Source organism: Plectropomus leopardus, chromosome 2 (assembly GCF_008729295.1).
Source record: "Plectropomus leopardus isolate mb chromosome 2, YSFRI_Pleo_2.0, whole genome shotgun sequence".
Lineage (NCBI taxonomy): Eukaryota > Metazoa > Chordata > Actinopteri > Perciformes > Serranidae > Plectropomus > Plectropomus leopardus.
This window is the reverse complement of record NC_056464.1, coordinates 18,285,117-18,308,614: the sequence shown is the minus strand read 5'-3', so window position 1 is coordinate 18,308,614 and position 23,498 is coordinate 18,285,117. Positions and strand designations below refer to the sequence as shown.

The 23,498-nt window shown below is 42.3% G+C and overlaps 2 protein-coding genes across 3 annotated transcripts; one reads left to right on the top strand and one right to left on the bottom strand.

Moving 5' to 3' along the window:
- The first annotated feature begins 2,692 nt into the window (after positions 1-2,692).
- On the top strand, positions 2,693-17,405 carry hcfc1a (host cell factor C1a). 2 transcript variants are annotated; one of them, XM_042503456.1, is made up of 28 exons: positions 2,693-2,835; positions 3,963-4,163; positions 4,668-4,816; positions 5,947-6,107; positions 6,210-6,418; positions 6,606-6,690; positions 6,816-6,922; positions 7,006-7,185; positions 7,288-7,530; positions 7,651-7,799; positions 7,908-8,090; positions 8,175-8,396; positions 8,791-8,895; positions 9,011-9,227; positions 9,599-9,735; positions 9,838-9,985; positions 10,112-10,332; positions 11,170-11,995; positions 12,275-12,420; positions 12,614-12,748; positions 13,202-13,409; positions 13,636-13,917; positions 14,007-14,113; positions 14,194-14,328; positions 14,414-14,599; positions 14,752-15,049; positions 15,743-15,806; positions 15,917-17,405. In XM_042503456.1, the coding sequence occupies exons 2-28, from the start codon at positions 3,968-3,970 to the stop codon at positions 15,954-15,956; spliced, it is 5,139 nt and encodes a 1,712-aa protein (XP_042359390.1). In that variant the 5' UTR covers positions 2,693-2,835; positions 3,963-3,967; the 3' UTR covers positions 15,957-17,405. The 2 variants fall into 2 exon arrangements, with proteins under 2 accessions (XP_042359390.1, XP_042359381.1); XM_042503447.1 differs by having other exon boundaries at positions 12,272-12,420.
- Positions 16,729-21,104, bottom strand: si:dkey-13a21.4 (uncharacterized protein LOC494576 homolog). Its single transcript, XM_042503468.1, has 5 exons — positions 20,991-21,104; positions 20,615-20,741; positions 20,303-20,521; positions 18,466-18,591; positions 16,729-18,354 (listed from the first exon to the last, which is right to left on the bottom strand). Exons 1-5 carry the CDS (start codon positions 21,056-21,058, stop codon positions 18,268-18,270), a joined length of 627 nt encoding a protein of 208 aa, XP_042359402.1. The 5' UTR covers positions 21,059-21,104; the 3' UTR covers positions 16,729-18,267.
- Positions 21,105-23,498: the final 2,394 nt, after the last annotated feature.

The window sequence follows — 23,498 nt, the reverse complement described above, 5'->3', positions numbered from 1 at the left end:
TGTCCAGGATGAGCAGGGGGATAGAGCGGACGCCCCATGTATAGAGGCTGTGTCCTCGGCGCAGTGGCCGCAGGTTCGATTCCAGCCTCAGCCCTTTGCTGCATGTCACTCCCTCTCTCTCTCCCCCTTTCATACTTGTGCTGTCCTATCAAATAAAAGCAAAAGGTGCCGCTTTCTGTTGTGGTCACTCATTAGTGCTCACCTTAATACTTGGCAGAGAAAAAAAAACAAGAACACACACTGGCAAAGAATGGTGTGTGAAAATATAAATGCTTTTACTAAGTGCAAAGAGAGGCTACAGTCTTTGCATATTAACATTAATGTAAGTGCTGTTCGGTCTTATTTTCCACTGTGAGCTTTTGATCTCATGGATTCAGTCAAAAGCGAGGTGTAATAACAGAAGCTTGCACAGCCATCAAAACTGGCAGGCAACGAAAAATAAAGATGCAGGTGGAAGTAAATCCAGGAGAAACAGAAAAGTGGATACTAAAATTGAACAGAGGCAGGAGGACAAACCAAGGAATAAGGCCTCAAACAAAGGTGAACTGAGGAAACAAAGTAACTGGGCAGCTATATAATGGGAATGAGTAAATGAGGGATTGAGAACAGGTGAGCAGTAGGTAGAAGACTGCAGTGTTAATCAGGGACAGATGAAACTAATCAGGGCAGATGATCACAACTAGAGGGAAAACACCCAAGGGCACCAAGTGAAGTGACCTAAAAGAAGAGATAAAACTAAAGAAAAAAATAACCAAAATAAAACACAACACACTAAGAATAAATTAATAGTGAATCAAACAATGGAAAAACATGACCTCAGAAGCAGAGGCAGAGAGGATCAGGATACTTTTACACAATATAGCTTCAACCTGACTCACAGGATGTTGACTGTGGCTATAAGCCTGCCATTGGCTGGCTATGTAGACCAGTATGCTCCCCACCACCTTACTGTTTTTAAAATCTCCCTGCTATGGAAAACAACCACCTCCCTGCCAACAACCGACATGCTGAAAAAGGCTTATTTTGATGAAGACTTGGATCATGTGATTGGGCAGGTCTGTTTTGTTCTTTCAATGAATTGTTGTAAAGACATACAATAAATAAAAAGAAATTGTAAATGCACCTTGAAAAAGCCCAGACTCCATTTCACATTACTCTCATGCCTGGTGTTCATTCTTTTTTTGACACAATGAGTCAAAGTTGATGTGCAACGTCTTTTGACCCTGACAACAGCATGCAAAATGACACTGACTTTACCAGTTTACAGATACGTTTCACTTTACACAAGCTTCTGCAATACTGTTGTAATAATGTTGCGCAAAAAAATGAGTAAACAGTGACAAGAAAATGACCCATAAAATTAGCTGGGGAGAATTTTAGTTAATCACACAAACAAAAAACTAGGGAAAAATGTCCACAAAACTATTTTTTCTATAATTATATATTTGAAATGGTATCACAGAAAGAAATATGTTTACTTCTTTCTTCGGGACATTTTCTTCTGTTTGTTTTTGTTTTATGATTTTTACTTTTTTACTTTACTTTACAGTAAGTTATGTGGACTACATTTCAGTTCAGGTTTTGTCAAAGGTGTGATAAAAAAAAAGCCACTGGAATTGAATCGGGCTGTACAATTAATCAAAATATTATTGAAATCGCAATATATCCAAGTTTAATACCTAAATAGTAGGAGCTGCATTTTTTTTTTTAATTAGGTAAAATGTGTCATTACATAGGCTGCTATTACAAATGAAGCATTGTGGTTATACAGGGATGCCCCGGCTTACAAATCACATCCCAGACATAAGGGAACATACGTGTGTGATACAGACCCCAGCAAAAAAATCACGTCATCATTTTCTTTTCTTTTTTCATTTAAAATTAAATGCAAAAATGATAATGCCCACCAAAATTGTGACTCAAAACGCTGTGTGTAAATATGTAAAATCTAAAACCACATCCATATTACACAATAGTGTTTCTAAATTGACTATAGCTGGTAATCATCTGCATTCAAGGAGACAGTTAAAATGACAGGAATATTTTGTTCGACATTTCAGTTTACTGGTAAAAACCTAATCTAATCAATGCATGGTAAAGAAACATAGATGGACCTATTTCTGCAAACAAAAGTGGACAAGATGGAAAATCGTCGAAAGCTACCACATTTTAAAGTTGTTGTTTTTTTTAAAAGTAAAAAAGGAAAATGTTGCTAAACATAATACAGTTAATTGATGTTGGTAGTAGTGCAGGCTTTGAAACAGTGGAGGGCGCTCTGATGGAGGGTGTGGGCGTGTCAACTGTTGTATATGAGAGCTTTAAATCTGTAAATTCGTGCTTTTACACTATTGATGTACATACATATGCATATTTCAGTAAGTTTAGGGCGGAATAAAATCAGCATCCCCCACTGTATTAAAATAAAAAGTGGTTTCGGCACGGATGTCGCCATCTTTAGTAAGGGACAATAAGCCTAGTGTTATAACGCAACTTGTTGTAATTTGCTAAAAGTCGTGATATGTCTACTTTCTACAGATTTCAAGTGTCCCTTAAAGCACCTCGCAGCACCGGCATGCCTTCGCCTCTCCACAGTGGCAAATAACATAAACTAAAGGCGTTTCTGTGTGAAATGGTCATCGAGCGGGTCTCTGTCGCCATGTTTACTTTGGGTGACGCCAACTCTCTTCCATTTTCCTCCGCCTCTGGTTGTCAAGAAGATGGCAGCTTCCAGGCAGGCATGAGAGGAAATACTTCTTCACAAATCGAATGAATTTGGATTATTGCCGCAAGATTAGACCACATACCAGTGTTTTTGCAACTACTGCATCGAAATAAGTAAGTGAAAATCTGAAATATTTGCGCCTTTTACCGGTTTGTTATGTTTTGTTGTGGCTTACCGCCCGGCCATTTTTCTTGTGGGAGCTGTAGAAGTAGGCCGATCGTCGAAAAGATGGCTGCTTCCAGAGACGGCATGAAAGATAATAACAGTCTGTTTGTGCAGTTTTACTCGGCTTAGCTGCGTTTTGAGAGTGTTGTTGCAACTAAATTTGTATCAGGTAAATAATGCACTTCAAAATTAGGCGAAATTATATTGCATTTAATTGTAAAATTTGGCGACGCTTTGACAGATGCTAACGCTGTTAGCATGGGCTAATTAGGTTGAGCAGTTAGCCGCTAGCGCTAACGGAGTATAGCTAGCGTTTGAATTCATTAGAGTGCAACGATTTGACTTTATTCTTTTGTACATTTCAACAAGTTAATTGATGGACGTTAGAGTGTGTGCTGTCCACACTTTTGCGGTTGTTTAAGTGCGATTTTAATATCTTTGTAGTGAACATAATTATGTTAGGGAATTGCAAAAAATGCTAAGCTTGTTAGCTACAATATGGCGACTCCCAGAGAAGCATGAAAATAGCCGACTCTTGCTAACACTTATAACTGTGGAGTAAGTTTGTGTTGCAGGAATGCTGTGTTCTGCTCTGTTGCCCGGCTGCCTGTGTGTTGAATTTGTTTTTGATTTAGTGCGGTCGTTTGCTGTTGTAGTTGGGTAGCTATCGTGTATTTTTCTTTTTCATTCGCTTCCGCCATTTTTCAGACTGGCAGCAGCGTTAGCGGGGGTTTGTTTGGTTACAAGATGGCTGCTTCCATGGATTGAATTCAATGGTTAGAAACAGCTAAGAAAAAAACTTAGTCGTAGGGGAGATGCCACAAACAACATCAGATCTATGGAAATGCTTTTAAACTAGCGGATAGTCAAAAGATGGACTGCATTTGCAGTTCTTTTTTTGATTGAATGTGTTCATTAACCAAAGCTAACCGCTAACTGTTAGCCGTTAGGACCGCACTCTGTTGTAGAAGTTAGCCACAGCGGTTAGATGCTGTTGATGATGGCCGTTAATGTAAAATTATCCCGATTGCTTCGGCAGTAAAGGCATATGTTGATTTATTATTTTTCCTCACAGAAATCATGTCTGCCCCTGGCTCCGCGGTGTCTGGGACCACGGCGTCGGTTCTGCAGCCGCGGTGGAAACGGGTCCTCGGATGGTCCGGTCCCGTTCCCCGGCCCAGACATGGTCACAGAGCTGTGGCTATAAAGGAGCTTATGGTTGTCTTTGGTGGTGGAAACGAAGGGATTGTGGATGAATTACATGTATACAACACTGGTAAGATTAACTTTGCATCTACAACTTTACTGATTGTCCATGTTTTGTTTTGGTTTTTTTTGCAGTATGCACAATGTTTTGCTAACAAATCTGCAATTGTGAAATAACGTAAAACGCATTTCCACATTGAGTCCTCGCACTTAAAAAGTTATTTCATATTTCTAAAGATTGATTCGTGATGTGCAGAACCAAGTAGCGTATAGGCCTCAGTAGGCCAAGCAAGTCCGTGTCTGATTACATTTGGCCCCCTCTGCTGGGGAAATGGGTTTAAAGCATGTTAAAAAAGGCGGGCTAAAATAAAATGGATGATGCTGGTTGGTTTAAGTGTATCCTGTGCCCCAATTTCCTGCACCTAAACCAATAAGGTCGGACAAATTCAGCAAATTTGGTTTATGTGTCCTCATCTTCAAATTCAGATTATGGTTTACATTACAATTTGAATGACTTGATATGGTGAAGTTGCAACTGATAACTTCATTGTTATCATTGTGTTTTGATTTCCAGCAACAAACCAGTGGTTTATCCCAGCAGTCCGTGGTGATATCCCCCCTGGTTGTGCTGCATACGGTTTTGTCTGTGATGGCACAAGACTGCTGGTGTTTGGTGGGATGGTGGAGTATGGAAAATACAGCAATGATCTCTATGAACTACAGGTAAACTGTCTATGGAAGATATTTGTTATGTGTAATTTGATTTTAAGATGATGTGAGTTTCCTAGTGTTTGATGCAGTCAATGTATATATAGTCCCCCTCAAATCGTACATTACCAGATATGCTATTTTAAAATAGTTGATATTGTAGCTCTTGTAAGTATAAGCTGGAGATGGATGTGTTTATAATATAAACATTTTAAATGTAAACCGTCCTGCTCATGTTGTAAGTTCAAATCAGAGTGTTGTTATTTGTAAGTATCACAGTTGTGCAGGTGAATGTGCTCCATGCGCTTTAGTTACGGACGGCGATGGTAAGCTAGTGAATGTAGCTGAATGATAACATGAATCCTGATTTATCAAATACAGACTGGGAAGTATGTTGCAAAGGTTGCTGGGGCACCATCCAATGTGTTTATGTTGACTCTGCACTTCAAAGAATTGGACTAAATAGCTAATGCAGTGCAAAGTTTTGGTCCAACCTCATCCAACAGTGATGAATAGCTGTTAAGGGTGAGAAAAATTATAGATTATTAGCTGCATTATGATTCTTTCTTGAATTATTCAGAATTGATTTACAAAACTCCTCATAGAGAATTCAGAGGGTTCACCGAGGTCCAGCAACTGGTGAAATCGTGAATAACTAACAAGTTGCTCAACAAACTATGTTGAAGTCACATTTTAGGAGGAAAGGGGCAGTCTTAAGAGGAAATTAAGTTATTCTGCATCTGACAAGTGCACTATACAAAAAAAACCAAACTTGTCTTTACTGTCCCACTTGCAAAAACTTTGTTCTCTGCATAATGAATAAAGTTTAAGTAATAAATATGCTCTGTTTGTGGTTAAAACATGAAGTAGGTATGACTCAATCAAGTTTGTCAACCAGAGTTCAGACGGATTTTCAGCTAGTAGGAAGTGCAAAGATAAACATTAAATAAGATAAAAATGGATAAATTAATACAACATTTAAAATGGGGTTAGTGGTTAAATAGTGTCCTTTCAGTTAACATTATCACACAAAATTCTTATTAGATTGTCAGAATAGGGAATGAGGTGTACTTGTGTTTGTTACAGCTTCTGCTATGACCTTATCAATTAATAATATGTTGTTTTGACCATGGATTATGTCACAGGCCAGCAGATGGGAATGGAAAAAGTTGAAAGCAAAAAATCCGAAGAATGGCCCCCCTCCTTGTCCTCGTCTTGGCCACAGTTTTTCCCTGGTTGGCAACAAATGCTACCTGTTTGGTGGACTAGCCAATGACAGTGAGGACCCCAAAAACAACATTCCCAGGTACAGATGTTATTCCAGCAGGACTCTTAAATGCGGGAGACTCTTGTGAGTCTACTTCAACCAGCAACATGAGTGTGACTTCTGTCTATTTTTCATTTTCAGATACCTGAATGATCTGTACACACTTGAACTCCGTGCTGGTTCCAGTGTGGTTGGATGGGATATTCCCATCACATATGGAGTTCTGCCTCCTCCCCGTGAAAGCCACACTGCTGTGGTATACACAGAAAAGACAAGCAGGAAATCTCGCCTGATAATCTATGGAGGAATGAGCGGTTGTCGCCTAGGAGATCTGTGGACTCTTGATATTGGTAAGTGTCTAATAGTGAATAGAAAAATGACAGCACAAAAATTAAAAATGCCCTCGCTGGTTCCACTCAGACAGTGCTGCTATTTACACCCAATAAGACCAAAGAGGATTGAACATACTCACTCTAAGAGCCCCACACTGTGTGAGGCTTTTGTATAACAGCCTACTCTTCTGCTCATTGTCTCCAGATACCCTGACATGGAACAAACCATCAGTAAGCGGGACAGCACCGCTCCCCAGAAGTCTCCACTCTGCCACCACCATCACAAACAAGTGGGTCAACTGCTGCACAGAAGCAATAACATATTGAATGTTGTGTTTAATCATGTTTAATATCCCAGAAGAAAAAGCTGAGCTTGGTGGCAGCATCTCAGTGATTTCATTTTCTCAACGTGCAGGATGTACGTTTTTGGAGGATGGGTTCCACTGGTGATGGACGATGTCAAAGTAGCCACGCACGAGAAGGAGTGGAAGTGCACAAACACTCTTGCCTGCCTAAATCTAGGTTTGTCTGACTCTCTATTAATTACACTTTGAGTAAAAAAGGTTTTGCAGATGTGAATTTTTGTACCATGTGCGTGTTTGTAGACTCCATGTGCTGGGAAACAGTGTTGATGGATACTCTTGAGGACAACATCCCTAGAGCCCGTGCTGGCCACTGTGCTGTGGCCATCAACTCTAGACTCTATGTTTGGAGTGGCCGAGATGGTTATCGTAAAGCTTGGAACAACCAAGTGTGCTGTAAAGACCTCTGGTACTTGGAAACAGGTCAGTTTGCTTACATGGTTTTGTCATTTTAAGTGATTTCAGTGGCTTAAGTTTTTGAAATAGTGTCATTGTTGTTAATTTTTTTGTCCTCCATCTCCCCAGAGCGGCCACACGCCCCTGCCAGGGTGCAGTTAGTCCGTGCCAACACAAACTCTCTTGAGGTGAGCTGGGGCGCCGTCTCAACTGCTGATACCTACCTACTGCAGCTGCAGAAATATGACATCCCTGCGACTCCAGCTGCAGCCTCGCCAGCCATGAGTGCCACCCCCGTGCAGCCTCTGAACTCTCCAAAGAGCCCTGCACCGGCTGCTGCAGCACCCTCTGCTCAGAGCTTACCCCAGACAGGTATTACACTAATGACCAATTGTTTTCAAATTCTTCCATGTCCATTGCTTTTGTCACCATACCAGGAAGCGACCATAAAAACACTGCCATAGTCTAATCATCAGTTCCCTTGTTTTATAGCTGTTTTGAAGGTTGCAGCTCAACAGTCTGCCACAGGCACATCTGTCGTCACAGTCCGCCCCAGCCAGCCTGGGAAATCCCCCGTCACTGTGACATCTCTACCGCCAGGTGTTCGAATGGTAGTGCCTGCCCAGACCACCCAAGGATCGGTATGAATAATTTTGCAATGCGTTCAATTATGTTGAAGATTTTGCATGAAGTATATGTCGTCGCCAGATCAGTAACTGTATCCAAATTGTTTTTTCTTCTTCTTTCAGCCTATTGGAAGTAGCCCTCAGATGAGTGGCATGGCAGCTCTAGCTGCAGCTGCTGCAGCGACACAGAAGATCCCGCCCTCTTCTGCAGGCACTGTCCTAAATGTTCCTGCAGGTGCCACCATTCTCAAAACAGTTGCCGTTTCTCCTGGCACCACCACAGTGAAAATGGCATCTCCTGTCATGGTACAGATTTCACTTAACGTTGTCATTTTGCAGCATTTTGCCTCAGGTCTCAGGGTAATTCTTAACATAACCATGTGCTTGTAGGTCAGTAACCCAGCCACTCGGATGCTGAAAACGGCTGCAGCCCAAGTTGGCACAGCAACTGCATCCTCTCCCACCACCACCAGACCCATCATCACTGTGCACAAGTCCGGTGCCGTCACAGTGGCCCAGCAGGCCCAGGTGGTAACCACTGTGGTGGGAGGAGTCACCAAGACCATCACCTTGGTCAAGAGTCCACTCACCATGGGCAGCAGCGGCACTCTGGTAAGACAACAGGACTCTGTAGCATTTAATACTTTAACACCACTCTGGGGGCACCCTATGGTGTGTTCACAGGCATGCTGTAAATCCTTGGTTCTGTAAATTGCTTTTTCCACACTTATTGTGCATTTTGGTTTTTTATTTATGTCTTGTCACACAAACTGGTGACAACATGCACTGAGCTGAGTGGGGGAGGGAGTAAAGGTTGGCCTACAGTGACTGTTGGAGAATTCTAAGAAAACAGGGAGCATGATGTTAGTGATCTGCATGACTGTTGGTCAGTTAGGGCAGGAATTATTTGTAGAGCTACCAGTGGTCCATCGTCCCACTGAACTCCCTGTGCTGTCCGATGTTTTCTGGTGACTCATGAACTTGAGTCTCTCTCCTATGTCGGCAGATCTCCAACCTTGGCAAGATGATGTCTGTGGTACAAACCAAGCCAGTGCAGACATCAGCTGTCACAGGCCAGGCTTCCACTAACCCTCTCACACAGATCATACAGGTCAGCTATCTGCATGAGTGCAGGAAAAAAACAGGAGGTAGCTTAAAACTCCTGAGACAGGCACCAGATGTCTTTCTCAAAATGCTTTGTGTAACATGTGACTCTCTCTCCCCAGACAAAGGGTCCCCTCCCAGCTGGCACCATCCTGAAGCTGGTGACCTCTGCAGATGGCAAACCCACAACCATCATCACCACTTCCCAGGCAGGAGGCACAGGAAACAAGCCCACAATCCTCAACATCAGCGGCGTCTCTCCCACCACCACAAAGCAGGGCACCACCATCATTAAGACCATCCCCATGTCGGCCATCATGACCCAGCCTGGAGCTACAGGTATAAACTCACTTATGTTTACTGTTCCACAAATACATACCACGGCAGCCTGCACATTTGTGACTGAGAGCAGTACTGTAAAATAAGTGAAGCTCACGTATGTTTTGGATTTTGAACATCTGGATCACATGATTGTCCTTGTTTGTTGTCACCTGGTTCAATTTCAAGATGAGCAGTTATGGCATGCCGCAACAGAAGTAGTGACGATGTAGTCTTAAGTTCTTCAAAAAATATAGTGTTTCTGCAAAGGCCAATAAAAACAAATGTTTGGAATTATTGGCAGATGTAAATTAACCCAAGGCCTGGTATTCAAATAATGTGTCTGAGTTGAAATAATTGAATGGAAATCAACTTTGCTTTTGTCCTTACAGGTGTAACAAGCAGTGCAGGCATGAAAACACCAATCACAATCCTGACCACAAAGGTGATGACCACTGGAACTCCTGGTAAAATCATCACCGCGGTGCCCAAACTTGCCACTGCTGCTGGCCAACAGGGACTGACACAGGTACACTGACTCTGTTTGTGCAGTAGTCTTTATAAATGTCATTGTTGTGATGCCCATGTATGTTGCATCAAAGGAGATTTATCCTGAACTGTGTGTCTCTAGGTGGTTTTGAAGGGTGCTCCTGGGCAGCCTGGCACTATTTTGCGCACTGTGCCCATGAGCACAGTTGGTGGTGTTCGACTTGTTACACCAGTGACAGTATCTGCTGTTAAGCCCACTGTCACCACTCTTGTTGTCAAGGGGACTACTGGTAAGAATAATGATTTGTGTCATTTGTTTTTTTTGATGATTTATTTATGGATTACATTAATATGTTATCACAGATTTTGTACTCTGGTTCTTAAAATCTTATAATGCCATTTTATCTCTCTTCCAGGTGTCACCACTCTTGGGACAGTCACTGGCACAGTCTCCTCAAGCCTCGCAGGAAGCAACGTGGACAGTTCCAATGCCTCTCTGGTCACTCCCATCACCACACTGGGAACTATCGCTACCCTGTCCAGCCAGGTCATCAGCCCGGCTGCCATAACTGTGTCAGCTGCTCAGACCAGCCTGACTTCTGCCTCCGCATTGCCCTCCTCTACCATGACGGTGCAGGTAAGACCCTGCCGATTGTTGTCCCTCAGGTTATATTTAGCATTTTAGTCATCGAGACATAACATCACGGCAGAAGTGTGCCTCTTAAGCTTTTACATCACTACGTTACAAGCAAAAGAAAGAGGTGTAAATGTTAGGGTGTGGGTGTTATTTCTGTAGCTACAAGGGTTGTGTGCCAAACTGTAGTATTGAGTACCAATTCATGTTTAATCATTTAGTCCCAAATGTCAGCACCTGATAATGCATCTGGGTGGGAATGCTGGATTCAGACAGGAAGTGCCCCAGAGCTAGGAAGCCAGCTGTGGAGCTCTGTCACCTTCCCAACGAGCTGAAACTGTTGCTGCAGCATTGTTAGTTTTGGCACCTGGTCTCTTTGCTTTTCCATTTTATTTAAAAAAAATAGCCTAGTATTAGTGCTTTTTGTGATTGATTATTAAATTATGTACTATTCCACAGCGTTGTCAGCTGTGTCTAAACAAAGAGCAAGAAAGAGGAGCAGACACACATAAGCATGCAGACAGACAGAGTCTTGGCTTTATGTGTAATAAGAGGAGCAGAGTAGACCAGAGAGAGATTGTGTGTATCACCCCTGTAGCTTGTTCAAAAATTATTTTTGTAATTAGAGAAAGAGATGGGTACCAGTATAGAAATCCAGGTACAAGTTTCGGTTCAAATGTAAATGGTACCTAGCCCTATTAACTACAGAGCAATGACGGAGCTACTGTTAGAAAAACAATGGGTGGAGAGCTAGGAAAAGGGAGTAAAAAGGAGTTGTTTTTGAAACATGCTGTATGACTCAACGATGACTTAAGTTGCTTTACTTCTTCTTCTGCCCAGAACCAGCCCACCCAGGTGACTCTGATCACAACCCCCAGTGGTGTAGAAGCTCAACCAGTGCAGGATCTCCCAGTGTCAATTCTGGCTTCGCCAACCTCCGAGCAGCCCAGCTCCACTGAGGCTGGAGCCGCTGGAGAAGGCTCTGGGACAGTCACCCTGGTCTGCTCCAACCCGCCCTGTGAAACCCACGAGACAGGAACCACCAACACAGCCACCACCTCTTCTGCCTCCATGGGAGCAGAAAAGGTCTGCTCTAACCCGCCCTGCGAGACCCACGAGACCGGAACCACCAACACAGCCACCACTTCCTCGGCTACAATTAAAGCAGGACAGGTGTGCTCTAACCCGCCCTGCGAGACCCATGAAACAGGCACCACCAACACAGCCACAACTGCATCATCAAACATGTCTGTGCCGCGAGTGTGCTCCAACCCGCCATGCGAGACCCATGAAACTGGGACAACTAACACAGCTACCACAGCATCGGCTAACATGGGAGGAGTCCAGCAGACTTGCTCCAATCCACCCTGCGAGACCCACGTGACCGGCACCACCAATACAGCCACCCAGTCAGCATCTAACATGAACGGAGGCCAGACAAACACCGCGCAGAGGGTGTGCTCCAACCCGCCCTGCGAAACACACGAGACAGGGACCACCAACACCCCGTCCACAGCCACCTCCAGCATGGGAGGTGACCAGACCAGCACAGCGTCAGGTCAGGTCCAAAGGGTTTGCTCCAACCCGCCCTGTGAAACACACGAAACTGGGACCACCAACACAGCTACCACTGCCACCTGCAGCATGGAGACAGGAGAAGGCACAGGTAGACCTAGATTGACTGTAATTGCATCAGCTCACTAGGGTAATGAAATAAAGCAATCCTGCTGAAAGCTTTTGTTTGCTACTTTCAAAATTAACCAGTCATCTTTAGTGTGATTTATGTGTTTATCTCACAATTTGTTCTTGCTCTTTAAACAGAAACAGCAAAAAAAAAAAATGTTTTGATTTGCCATATGGTAGATGCTTAAGCTGCATCCAGAATGTAAAATGAATTTACTGGAATAAAGTCAAACTTAAATTATGTTTTTGTATTTATCAGCAGCCCAGCAGACAGAGGAGGGAGCAGAAGGTACCAGCAGCACAGAAGTGGCCTCCACCACTGCCGCAACTGGCATGGTTACCACTACCCAGGGCAGGGCCATCACAACTGTCACTCAGTCCACACCAGCCCCCGGACCCTCTGTACCAGTAAGAAATTCACTAATTCACCAGCAGGGTTAACAAATGATCAAACAACTACTGCTGAGTCCAGTTAATCTCAGCAGATACCTGTTTTAAGGTTATATGTCTGAATCAGACGGCATTATGTGAGAGGCACATCATTTCCTAATTATTCTCCATTGTGACCAATATGTTATGTCTCATCTTTGTGTCTCTCCAGTCAATCTCATCAATCACAGAGAGTGTGAGCACTGCTGCCAGCTCCACAGAGGAACCCATGCAGACTGACGAGACAGCATCAGCAGAAGCTGCACCTGCAGTGGAGGGAGCCACTGCCATGGAGACACAAGCAGAGGCAAGTACTGTGTAACGTCACACAAAACAATTGTTTGCTTATAGCCCATTGAATCAAAGATATATTGACTGCAGAGGTTACACTTTGTCGTTGTCTGTCATTTGTATGGACAGAGTCTTAAAAAATTTCATCATGATGTACTATTTCCCATCATTTTTTCTTTTTAAAAATATAAATATATAGAACAAGCTTATAGATTATACATTTATAAGGGTGTATAGCTATTTGCTAGAGTACCAGAGCACCCCTATGAACTGTGTAAATGCATGCATGTGCACGTTTAAGATTTAGCTCATTTTGAAGGTTACCTAACAATGTTTCTTTGATTGTAAGTTTACATACATTAGACAACTATAACTACAAATGAAAAGATGTTTTGCTGCCTTTTCGTCTTTATTAGTTAACCGTCAGCCTCTGTTTATTGGGTATATGACATACAATGTGTTCTTGCAGGGAGAAGCAGCCACAGCTACAGCCTTGAATCTGCCGTCAGAGCTGATGTCTGAGGGTCAGGGCGCCACACTCATGGTGACAGGGCTCTCGGACGAGGAGCTGGCTGTGACTGCAGCGGCAGAGGCTGCTGCTCAGGCAGCTGCCACTGAAGAAGCCCAGGCCCTTGCTATCCAGGCTGTGCTCCAGGCAGCCCAGCAAGCCGTAATGAGTGAGTTCAACCATCATCTTGTATGCTCAGCAGAAGCATTTTAGATCAATGTCCATTGGCAGTTCAATGGGAAAAGGCATTGGAAGATTTATTTATTCTTCTACTCTAAAATAGTCAATAACAGGGATGGTCCTCCCCAGAAGCTAGCTTTGCTACCTCCACAATTATTAACACTTTCACATGGTTGTAATTTGTATAATATTTCCTAAATATTCTCTGTTTACAGATGAAGGCGATTCCACTGGAGAGAGCCAGCAACCTACCAACATCCCCATCATGCTGACCCAGCAGGAGCTCGCTGCACTGGTCCAGCAGCAGCAGCAGCTGCAGCTGCAGGAGGCTCAGGCTGCTGCACAGCAGGCCAGTGTCGACACAAACTTGCCCACTGAGGGCCTCGCCCCTGCTGACAGCCTCAACGACCCCTCAGTCGAGAGCAACGGACACAATGAAATGGCTGCTGCAGTCACCAGTGCTGTTGCGTCACTGCTGCCACGTACCACTGCTGAGAGTAAGACTTTTTTTTTTATGCGATAGTTATTTTGGACGTCTTTTTGGACAGTAGATTGACCTCTCTGTATTGTTCATTTGACTCCACAGCACTCGCTCCATCAAGCACATTTGCACCCTCCGTATCGGTAGCGAGTCCAGCCAAGCTGCAAGCAGCGGCCGCTCTAGCAGAGGTTGCCAATGGTATTGAGGGAGAGGTGAGTTATTGTACAACATGTGGCTGTTTCAGCAAGGTCAACGAGAGAAGAAACTTCAGTGTGTTATTTTTGTCTTTCAGAAGCAAGCCCCTCAGCCAACCCCCGTGAAGCCTGTTGTAAAAAAAGAGAACCAGTGGTTTGATGTTGGAATTGTTAAAGTGACAAATATGGTTGTCACCCACTTCTATGTGCCAGGAGATGATTCTCAAGGAGATGTAAGTGTCCCAGGGGGCTTCTTTCATGCTTAGATGGCTGTGTTAGTGTGCCTTGTGCATCTCTAATCTCTGTTTCGTTTGGTAGGATGACTCTGGCATCATGCCAGACTACAGCCAGATGAAGAAAATGGAGCTGCAGCCTGGGACAGCGTACAAGTTCCGTGTTGCTGGAATCAACGCTTGTGGTCGTGGGTCTTTCTCTGAGATATCTGCTTTCAAGACCTGCCTTCCAGGCTTCCCAGGGGCGCCTTGCGCCATCAAAATCAGCAAGGTAAACACACCAGTTCAGTCTTTTCCCTTTTTTTCATCTTATTTTTGGATTTGATATACAGGTGAATAAACATGATGATAACGCCAGCTGTTCTCATGAGCCATGCTTTTAGGTACTGAGTAGTAATCATTCACTGTCCCTCCCCTCTGCAGAGCCCAGATGGTGCCCACCTTACCTGGGAGCCCCCCTCGGTAACGTCGGGGAAAATCATCGAGTACTCCGTGTACCTTGCCATCCAGAGCAACCAGACAGCTGAAGCCAAGGCCTCCACCCCGGCACAGCTAGCCTTCATGCGCGTGTATTGTGGACCCAACCCCTCTTGCTTGGTGCAGTCATCCAGCCTCTCCAACGCCCACATCGACTACACCACCAAGCCAGCCATCATCTTCCGTATCGCTGCCCGCAATGAGAAGGGCTACGGTCCAGCCACCCAAGTCCGATGGCTGCAAGGTGAGCACACAGATTCACAAGCTAAGGACTAGTCCACACAGACCTCTGTTTTTGAAAGAGGTTTTTCTTTCTGTTTTCAAAAATATGGCCCGTCCCCACAAACACTGTAAAAGGAAGAACACAATTGAAGTGTTGTCAAGAGCATACCAAACCAACAGGCAGTGATATAACCTTAACCCCTAAAGCCACATAGGGAAGTGAAGATGTTGGCAAATCAGAAGCCTAATGTTTTTCCTGGAAAGCTACCAGGATCTCCATTGCAAATTTTGATGACTCTGTTCCTCAGTATAGTGGAAGAGGAACTGTATATATAAATATATATATGTGTCAACATATAAAAAGTCCTGATAGCAAGGTTGGAGTCAGCACCATTCTGGGCCTTTCCATCATTGAATGATATGTTGCCTTATTTGTGACGCTTCACAAAAGAGAAGTGCCGACACTGACGTTACAAGCCAAAAACTCCAGTTTCCCTGTCAAAACGTCTCAGAAAACATACATTTTCACCCTGACAGGGTTTTACAAAAGATCACATTTCAGTGACTTAAAAAGCAGTTTGCGTGTGGATGAAAGGCAAAGAATAAGCTATGTTTTCAAATGTGCATGTGGACAAGGCCTAATCCTCAAATATTAGCAAGTGAGGCGTTCATTATGGATAAAGAGATGTGTTGTAACAAATTTTCTGCTCCATAGAATCTGGCAAAGATGCTGCCTCTGCAAAACCGGCCCCCAAAAGACCAGGCACCTCTCCCGATACGTAAGTACAGTTTCCTGGTTTCATACTGTGCACACAGGCTCCAGACATTAACATGGCACTGATGAATACAACATGCAGTACTTAATCTGGTTTTATGTGTGCTCTTGCAGTAAGGCTACTGGTCCAAAGAAAGCAAGGACGGACCAGTGAGGTTGCCCAGAGACCCCTCCCAGTCTTTTGTCCTTTTTCCACTCGCTGTCCTTTTATCAGGAAGACTGACCTTCACCCCTCTCCACCTCCTCATCCTCATCCTAATCTCATCCTCCACCCTCAAGTCTCAGATCAAGACAGCAATGGAGGCAGAACAACCGTATGAAGCCGAGATGAAAGTCAATCTGAGAGATGTTTCTGTAGATAAAACCCTCCCTCCTCCTCGTTCTGTTGGTTGTACTATTTTTAGAGCAACACAAACTTAGAAGCACATTATCTTTTTCAGTCACATCCCCTTCCATCGTTTAACATCTATTTTTGGCTTGTTTCAGTAGTTGAGCAGTATAGAGAAGCATTTACATCTTTCACAAACTGGGAGCCAGCCTGAGCGCTATGTTATTTTTATTTTTATTTTTTTTTTTGTCTTTGTTTTGTGAATCCTGGGGGGATGTAGAGAGAGACTACATGAAATGATGTACAGTGTTGAAAAAGGCTGTGGAGGCATTAGCTTAGATGAGGAAACATCGGTATGGATACAAATAAAGCACTTGTCCTCAGCGACAGAGGACATAATTTTTTTTTCCTTTCCTTTTTGCTCAAATTTGCTTCATCAAGAACCAAGTCTGTAGTCATCGTACTGGACTCCAGTCTCCTGGTAATGTCATCACTGTGTGCTTTTTACCCCAAGATGAGGACTGGTGGCCGACACTTCAAAGTGGACAAAAAAAGAAAAAAAAAAGAACGACGAAGAGATTTGTAGAGAATGAATGACAGACTTTGCTAGGACTGAGACTTGCAGCACACACACACACAAAAAAAAATCTTGCAAAATCTTCCCAAAAAATTAGCAAGCAATGACGCAGAAGATCTTTTGTGTAGTTTATTTTTGTATTTTTTAAGCTTTTTTTTCTCCTGTGTGTATGTGTATGTTGTGTGCATTTTTAAAAACATCACTTTTTTTAACTGTTGTTCATCCCCATAGTTTGTGTTCGTGGGAAGACCGGTGGCTGTGTTGAGGTTGCCACTATATTTTTAAAAATCTTCATTCAGTTGGTTGTATGTTCTTGTTGTTAACAGGTGGTAATGAACGAGAGAAAGACTTTTGTATTTGTTCCAAGTAGAACCCACAGAGGTTATAGGACTGAAGGGAACTTTGAAGTGGACCCAGGGAGAGGAGAGTTTTTACTTTGTTTACTACTCAATGCTTGTTTTGCTTTGTTTGCCAAACATGGAATTTCACGGGGTATGAGGAGAAACAACATCAGATCTTTTCATACCTTTTCCCCCCAACTATCCTGATCAGTTGTCCTACGCTTTTTATGCTCATGAATGTGGTGTCTAACCTCTTTCTTTAATTTTTAGAATGGCAAATTATATTAGTAGACATATTTTCCCTATCCTATTGATGTATGTGAATCCATTTAATAAATTTTAATTTTTTTTTCCTTCCACGGCTCTGTATTTCAGACTACAGATGGTGTGCAAGCTAACTGTGATGTGTAAACCCGTATGTCTTTGAATGGGGATGTCTTGGGAAGAAAGCTTACATAGCCGGAGTGTACTCACTTGTAAATTAGTTCGTTCATAGAGCAAGAATAAAACAAACAAAAAAAAAACATCTTGGCCTTTTATATAATTACCTGTAACAAACTGTTTTTACATGTTGGTCATCTCTTGATTGCCTTTTGTGTCTTTACTTATAAAAGAAACAAATATATATATATAAATATATATAGTCTCCCTGATTGTTCTAATTTGCTTCTGTCAAGCTGATTCACTGTAGGAGTCTGAATCACTGCTAGGTTCATTACAATAACAAGGATTTGTACAGGGAGGAGGTTTCTGACCGGACATGAGTGTATATCTACTTTGTAAGGGCGGATTCAGTTGTGATGGTAACGGCCAGAAAGATCAGAGCCAAGGTGTTCGCTCGCCGCCTTTTTCTCCGGCTGGCGCCTTGGTTCCGTTTGTGGTTTCTCCCGATTTCTTTCTAGAAATGAACTTTCTCTTCATATGCATTCATAATTTTTGTGTGTGTCAGTGTGTCTGTTGAACAAAACTAGACATGCATGCAAAAGCAGTGTATTTTAGTAGTGATGCCTTAAGTTAGACCATAAGCTGAAGGTTCTCAAAAAAAAGAAAAAAACATTTAATGAGTTTGTTCCTCTCTCCATGTGGTATACAATTGTGTCCTTTCCTTCCACAGTACCTTTGCTGGGTCACTATTTTTGCACCCTCGTTAGATAGGTCATCATCAGCAGTGTCGAGGTCTCTCTGAACTTTCCCTCCCACACTGGGACGAGTGCTGCTCTCAGCACTCACAGGTGTTGCGAGTTTCTCTCGGCTGTTTGCAGGTTATCTGGAAATGTCCTGTATTTTCCAATGTGTGTTTTTTGTACTGTAGGGAGTAATGTATCTTTTATCATCAAAAAATAAACATGTTAAACATAGAGAGATTTTTTTTGTGTCTTTCTTCTTTTCGAGACAGATTAAAAAGAGGCTTAATTACCTGCTGTAAGCCGCTCCTAGCCGCTCTCAGGAACGGCTTTTCCACATCCAGATCCTCCTTCGCGCTCCCTTCAAAGTATTCAGCTTGGATTTCCTCACACCACTGCAGGGCCTTCCTGCGAGACACCTGCAGGGAAAGTACAGTACAAATGTCAAACGGTACTGACATGACAGCATGGGGCACATAAAATGCAACAAAAAACTTTAAGGGGAACAACATCTAAATTAAGAATTATAATGTTATTTCCATGGCCTAGGAAAGTTCAATCAATATTTGTGAAAACAAGATGCCCCCTCTCAAAGCCAGGAACCAGATAACTGAGTTTCAAACTTGTGATGTATAAAGTATAAAGTCTGCAGCAGCTCCAGACAATGAATAAGAGCCTGATATTCAGATTTCTTAATTTCCAACTCTAGACTTTAAACCCTATGGCATCACAAATGAGAGTTTTAGCAGTCTAGTTTTTGGATTTGGGAGAGAGTTGTTCATCTTAACTGATATTTTTGGACTGTCTAAGGCCATAGGAATAACATTTAAAAATGTTACAACATTATGTGCTGCACAAAAGTTTGGTGGAAAGCTCCAGCATTGCAAAGTGCTTCCACCGTGCACATTTTTTAAACACTAAATACTGTCCTGTCACAGAACAGCTCATAGTTTCTTTGCACTTAATCTGTAATGGAGAGTCAAAGGCATCTTTGAATGAGCAGCCCTGAAGTGTAGATCAGTTAGTTGAGTAAATTGTTTAAAGATGGTTATTACCTGGATACCACATTGGCTGTGACCTGGGCTGCAACAATTATTTTTTTCATAATTATTGGTAATCTGCCAATTATTATGTAAATTATTTAAGTGCAAAACACTTGAGTGCAAAGATCAGCATTAAAGTACTGATTTTTTTTACCAAAGTAAAAAGTAGCAACAGCGCTGTATAGAAATACTGTCATGAGTAAAGGTCCTGCATTCAGAACTTTTCTCACAGTACTAAAAATGAAAGTATTCCTGATGCAGAATGGCCAATTTCCTAATAATTTATACCATAATACTAGATTAAAGTTTAAAGGTGGTAAAGGTTGATATTAAAAGTTATCAAATACATGTAGTGGATTAAAAAGTACGAAACATAAAGTGGCATAAAATAAAATAAAAAAACTCAAGACAGGTAAGAGTACCTCAAAATTGTACTCAAGTAATTGAGTAAAACTCACAGGGAAAATTACTCAAATATACTTTTGAAAATATACCATTTAAAGGGACAGTTCACCCAAGAATTAAAAAAAACATTCCCTGTAGTGCTATTTATAAGTCCAGATTGTTTCAGCATGAAGTGTGTATCTACTCACGGATGAGAGGCTCATGACAGAGCAAGACGTTATCATAAATGGCGTCCTCCTTGGTTGAGCTGTAACCTGAGCTAGCTCATTGGTGCAGGGTGAGCAAACAGTAGATGTACACCTTCTTCTGTAGGTGTAGTTCAGTGGAAAGAAAATAGTTCCTACATGAAACTCCTCACAACAGGGTCTGTGGATTAACTTGAGTAACTGGGTGATGATTTCCAGGAAGAGATGTTGCAGTTCAGTTTTTTCAAACGTATTTTTGGCGTTTTGAGCACCACGAGCAGAGTGCCATCTCATTCCATTATATTGGAGAGAAGGCAGACATCTCTACAGACGTTATCTCCAACAATCTGCAACTCACACCAAAACTATCCAGATAAACAGCACAAGAGAAAATACGCACGTTTTTGATTTTTACCTGAACTGTCCCTTTAAACCCTATCAGTGGTTCACAAGGTCACGTCTTAGATACTTTACTACAGGAGGGCACTTAAACTCACTTCCCGGTTGCTCAGGTCAGTCTTGTTACCCAGTACAATGAAGGGGAAGTCGGATGGGTCCTGAGGCTCGCCCTGGATCAGAAACTCCTTCCTCCACTCCTCCAGGGCAGAGAAACTGACTGTGGATGTGACATCAAACACCAGCATGCAGCAGTGGGCTCCTCTGTACAGAGGGGTACCCAGAGACTGGAACCTCTCTGTGCCAGCTGTGTCCCACATCTGAGGGAACAGTTACACCTGCATGTAACATCAACATGTGCTGGTGCTCCTGTGTGTATGTATGTTTCACTGTGGCTGGACAGGTGGACTGACCTGAAGGGTGACTGTGTCCCCATCTATGTGGACTGTTTTAGAGAGGAAATCAGTTCCTATGGTGGCCCGGTACATGTTGGTGAAGCGGTGATTCACATATCTGTTCATGAAGGAGGATTTTCCCACCCTGTGTAAACATTGAGTAAAGGCACAACACATTAAAACATCCCTGTCTCTTTTCACAGACATTTAGCAAGTCACGTTTGATCTCACTGCACTGTTAACAAAAAACTTTTGGGAGTATCCTTTTGGATTTACAGTAAATGAAAGTGAAACAACTATCCACGGGGCACTAAACTCAAATTTAACCACAAAGGAAATGCTTTAAAAAAAAAAAAAAGAAGAAGAAGAAGAAGAAGAAGCTATTCAACTTTACCCAGAGTTTCCTATGAGGATTATTTTCAGTGTGACCGGCCTGTTTGTGTCGCTCATGGTCTCGTCCATGGATCTATTATAAATCGGTCTCGTCTCTTGAGATTTATTTTGACCGGAGCTCGAGCTGCTGCTGCCTTCAGGAGCTGCTCGGAAATGTACCGTTCGGTCAAATGACGCGTCTCAGTAAAAGTACGCCAAAGGGTTTAATGTTTAATTGGGGCTGAAACCACAATGTTAGAAATGCGAGTTCTTTTGGGATATGGAAAGTCTAAAAAATATTATTTCGACAGCAAAATATAAATAATAATAGCCCATTCTATTGTCATGATTATTATTTTTTGTTTTTTTGACTCCTGTACATCAGCTAAATTGCACGTAAAATCTATTTCCGACCATGAAAATCCACAGTGTGTTTCAAAGTCCCCTCTATAATACCAGGAATGAAATTCTGGCGAGAAAGCAATTGGTGTTGGTTTAAAAATAGTAAAATTTACAATAATTATTTAATTCCAATTTAACTTATTGAAGATATATTTTCAAAAAATATTTTTAAAAAAAAATAATAATGGCATCAAATTATATAAAATGTCGACCAACAGCCTATGTAATTTTCTGTAATAATAATAATAATAATAATAATAATTAATTAATTAATTAATTAATTAATAATAAGCATAAAACCTGTCAGTAGTGTCCCCAGTGTTTTTCATAGGCAAAAATTAATGTTGCCAAATTGCATTTTAGTTACTAATGGTTTATTTCAGGGGTTAAAAGTGTCTAACGCTTCCTCAGTTTTAAAGGTGTCACTTTGAAACATGAATCATGTTCTCTTTGTAGGTTATGAGGCCGCAGTCTCTAAGACTTTGTTGGCCCCGCTGACACAAATAGTTCCGCAACCGCTGACAGTGACAGTTGTTGCCTAACAACACACACACCTTTACCTGAAAACTAGCTCACTCACTTTGTGTTTGCTGGGTCTACGTATTATACTCAGGTAAGCTACTTAGTTGTGTATCCGATTAAATGAGAGTCTGTTAACTGAAGCAGACTGTTGTATATTAAGCGTCTTGACTTACCGAAGTAAGTATGAAGAATCGTCACCGGCTCGGAGCTGCAGTCTCCGCCGCCTCCAGATGTCTCACCTATCAGCTCAACCTTAGAGACTCTGCCGGGCGAGTCTGTCAAACATCCCCGCGCCGGTTTAAAAGGGTCCTCCTCTCCGCACCACATCTTCATAACATTATCGTCCACAGTCCTGAAGCGCCATGTTGCGGTTAGCCAGCTAGCTATACTGAAGCGGCTAAGCTAAAAACAACAGCACGGCTAACGGCTCCACACGTCCACAGAAAAGTCCTCACAGCGGCTTGTTGAAGTGAACCGCTGCCACCAATGTAACCGAGCACCCTGAGTTCGCCTAACTTGATAACTAATTTAAAAAAGAAAATTAAAAACAGGACGAGAGATGGTGTGACAGCTCCAACAACAACTGCTGCCCTTTTATTTACCTTTACCAAATTTCCCCCACACACATAAGTCCCAAAAGGAGAAGAAGTTCCTCTCAAAACTTGTTTTTCCTGCCTTACAGCAACTTCAGAGGGACACAGTAGGCCTCCGCAACAGTCGGTTACACCACAATATACAGTGACGTTAGAAAACTACCGACGTTAATGTAGGCCCAATTACATATTCAGAACAGCTGTGAAGCGGAGTGATACATGCAGAGTAATAAGCCCCAGTGTTGGCGTAGGACACAGCCGTGCACGTGACAGCAGGTGCATGCTCATGAGTTTTTAGTGATGGGGGGAAATGTAGGTTACAATAGTACAAGTACTGTAGGTTACAACTTTTAATCTTCACTCTCCACTCACGCTGATTTTACAATGTGCTATGAAAATATTAGATGAAAATGACTGTGTTGCTAACCTTATCTAACAGTTGATAGGCTAACACTGACAGGTTTCATTTGGAAGCAAACGTTAAACCATAAAGCCCCAATGTCTGTTTTTCCACCTATTTTAATTGAATTTGTTCAATGTTCAATTTACGTTTGAGTGTATAAACGTTGAGAATGATGCTAAGCGTTGTTAGCATGGTAAAAGTCCCTTAAAGAGGACCCTCCACAGCTTAAGTACATTTAGGAGCAAAAACTAAGACAGCTGATATCAGAATAAAAGTTAAAGTAGAACAGTTTTTCCCAATAATGCAGACAGATCTAGATAGATAGATGCATACATACATAGGTACATGTTTCTCTGGATGGACACAATAACTTGGCACAGATGTTTGTTAATGAAACTTTTGAATAAAGGCGGGACAAAGTAAGCCTCGAGTGAGCAGAGAGAAAAAAAACACAAAAATTTGCTTTATTTAATTCTTTGACCTGAGACTTGCTCCATATTTGCAGAGATGCAGTTGTGTAAAAGATTTCCACTGTGCATTTTTTTAATTATATTGGATAACTTCTTTATGTACCACAAGGAGGCAGCATAGGCTTCAGGTAATTCACCTT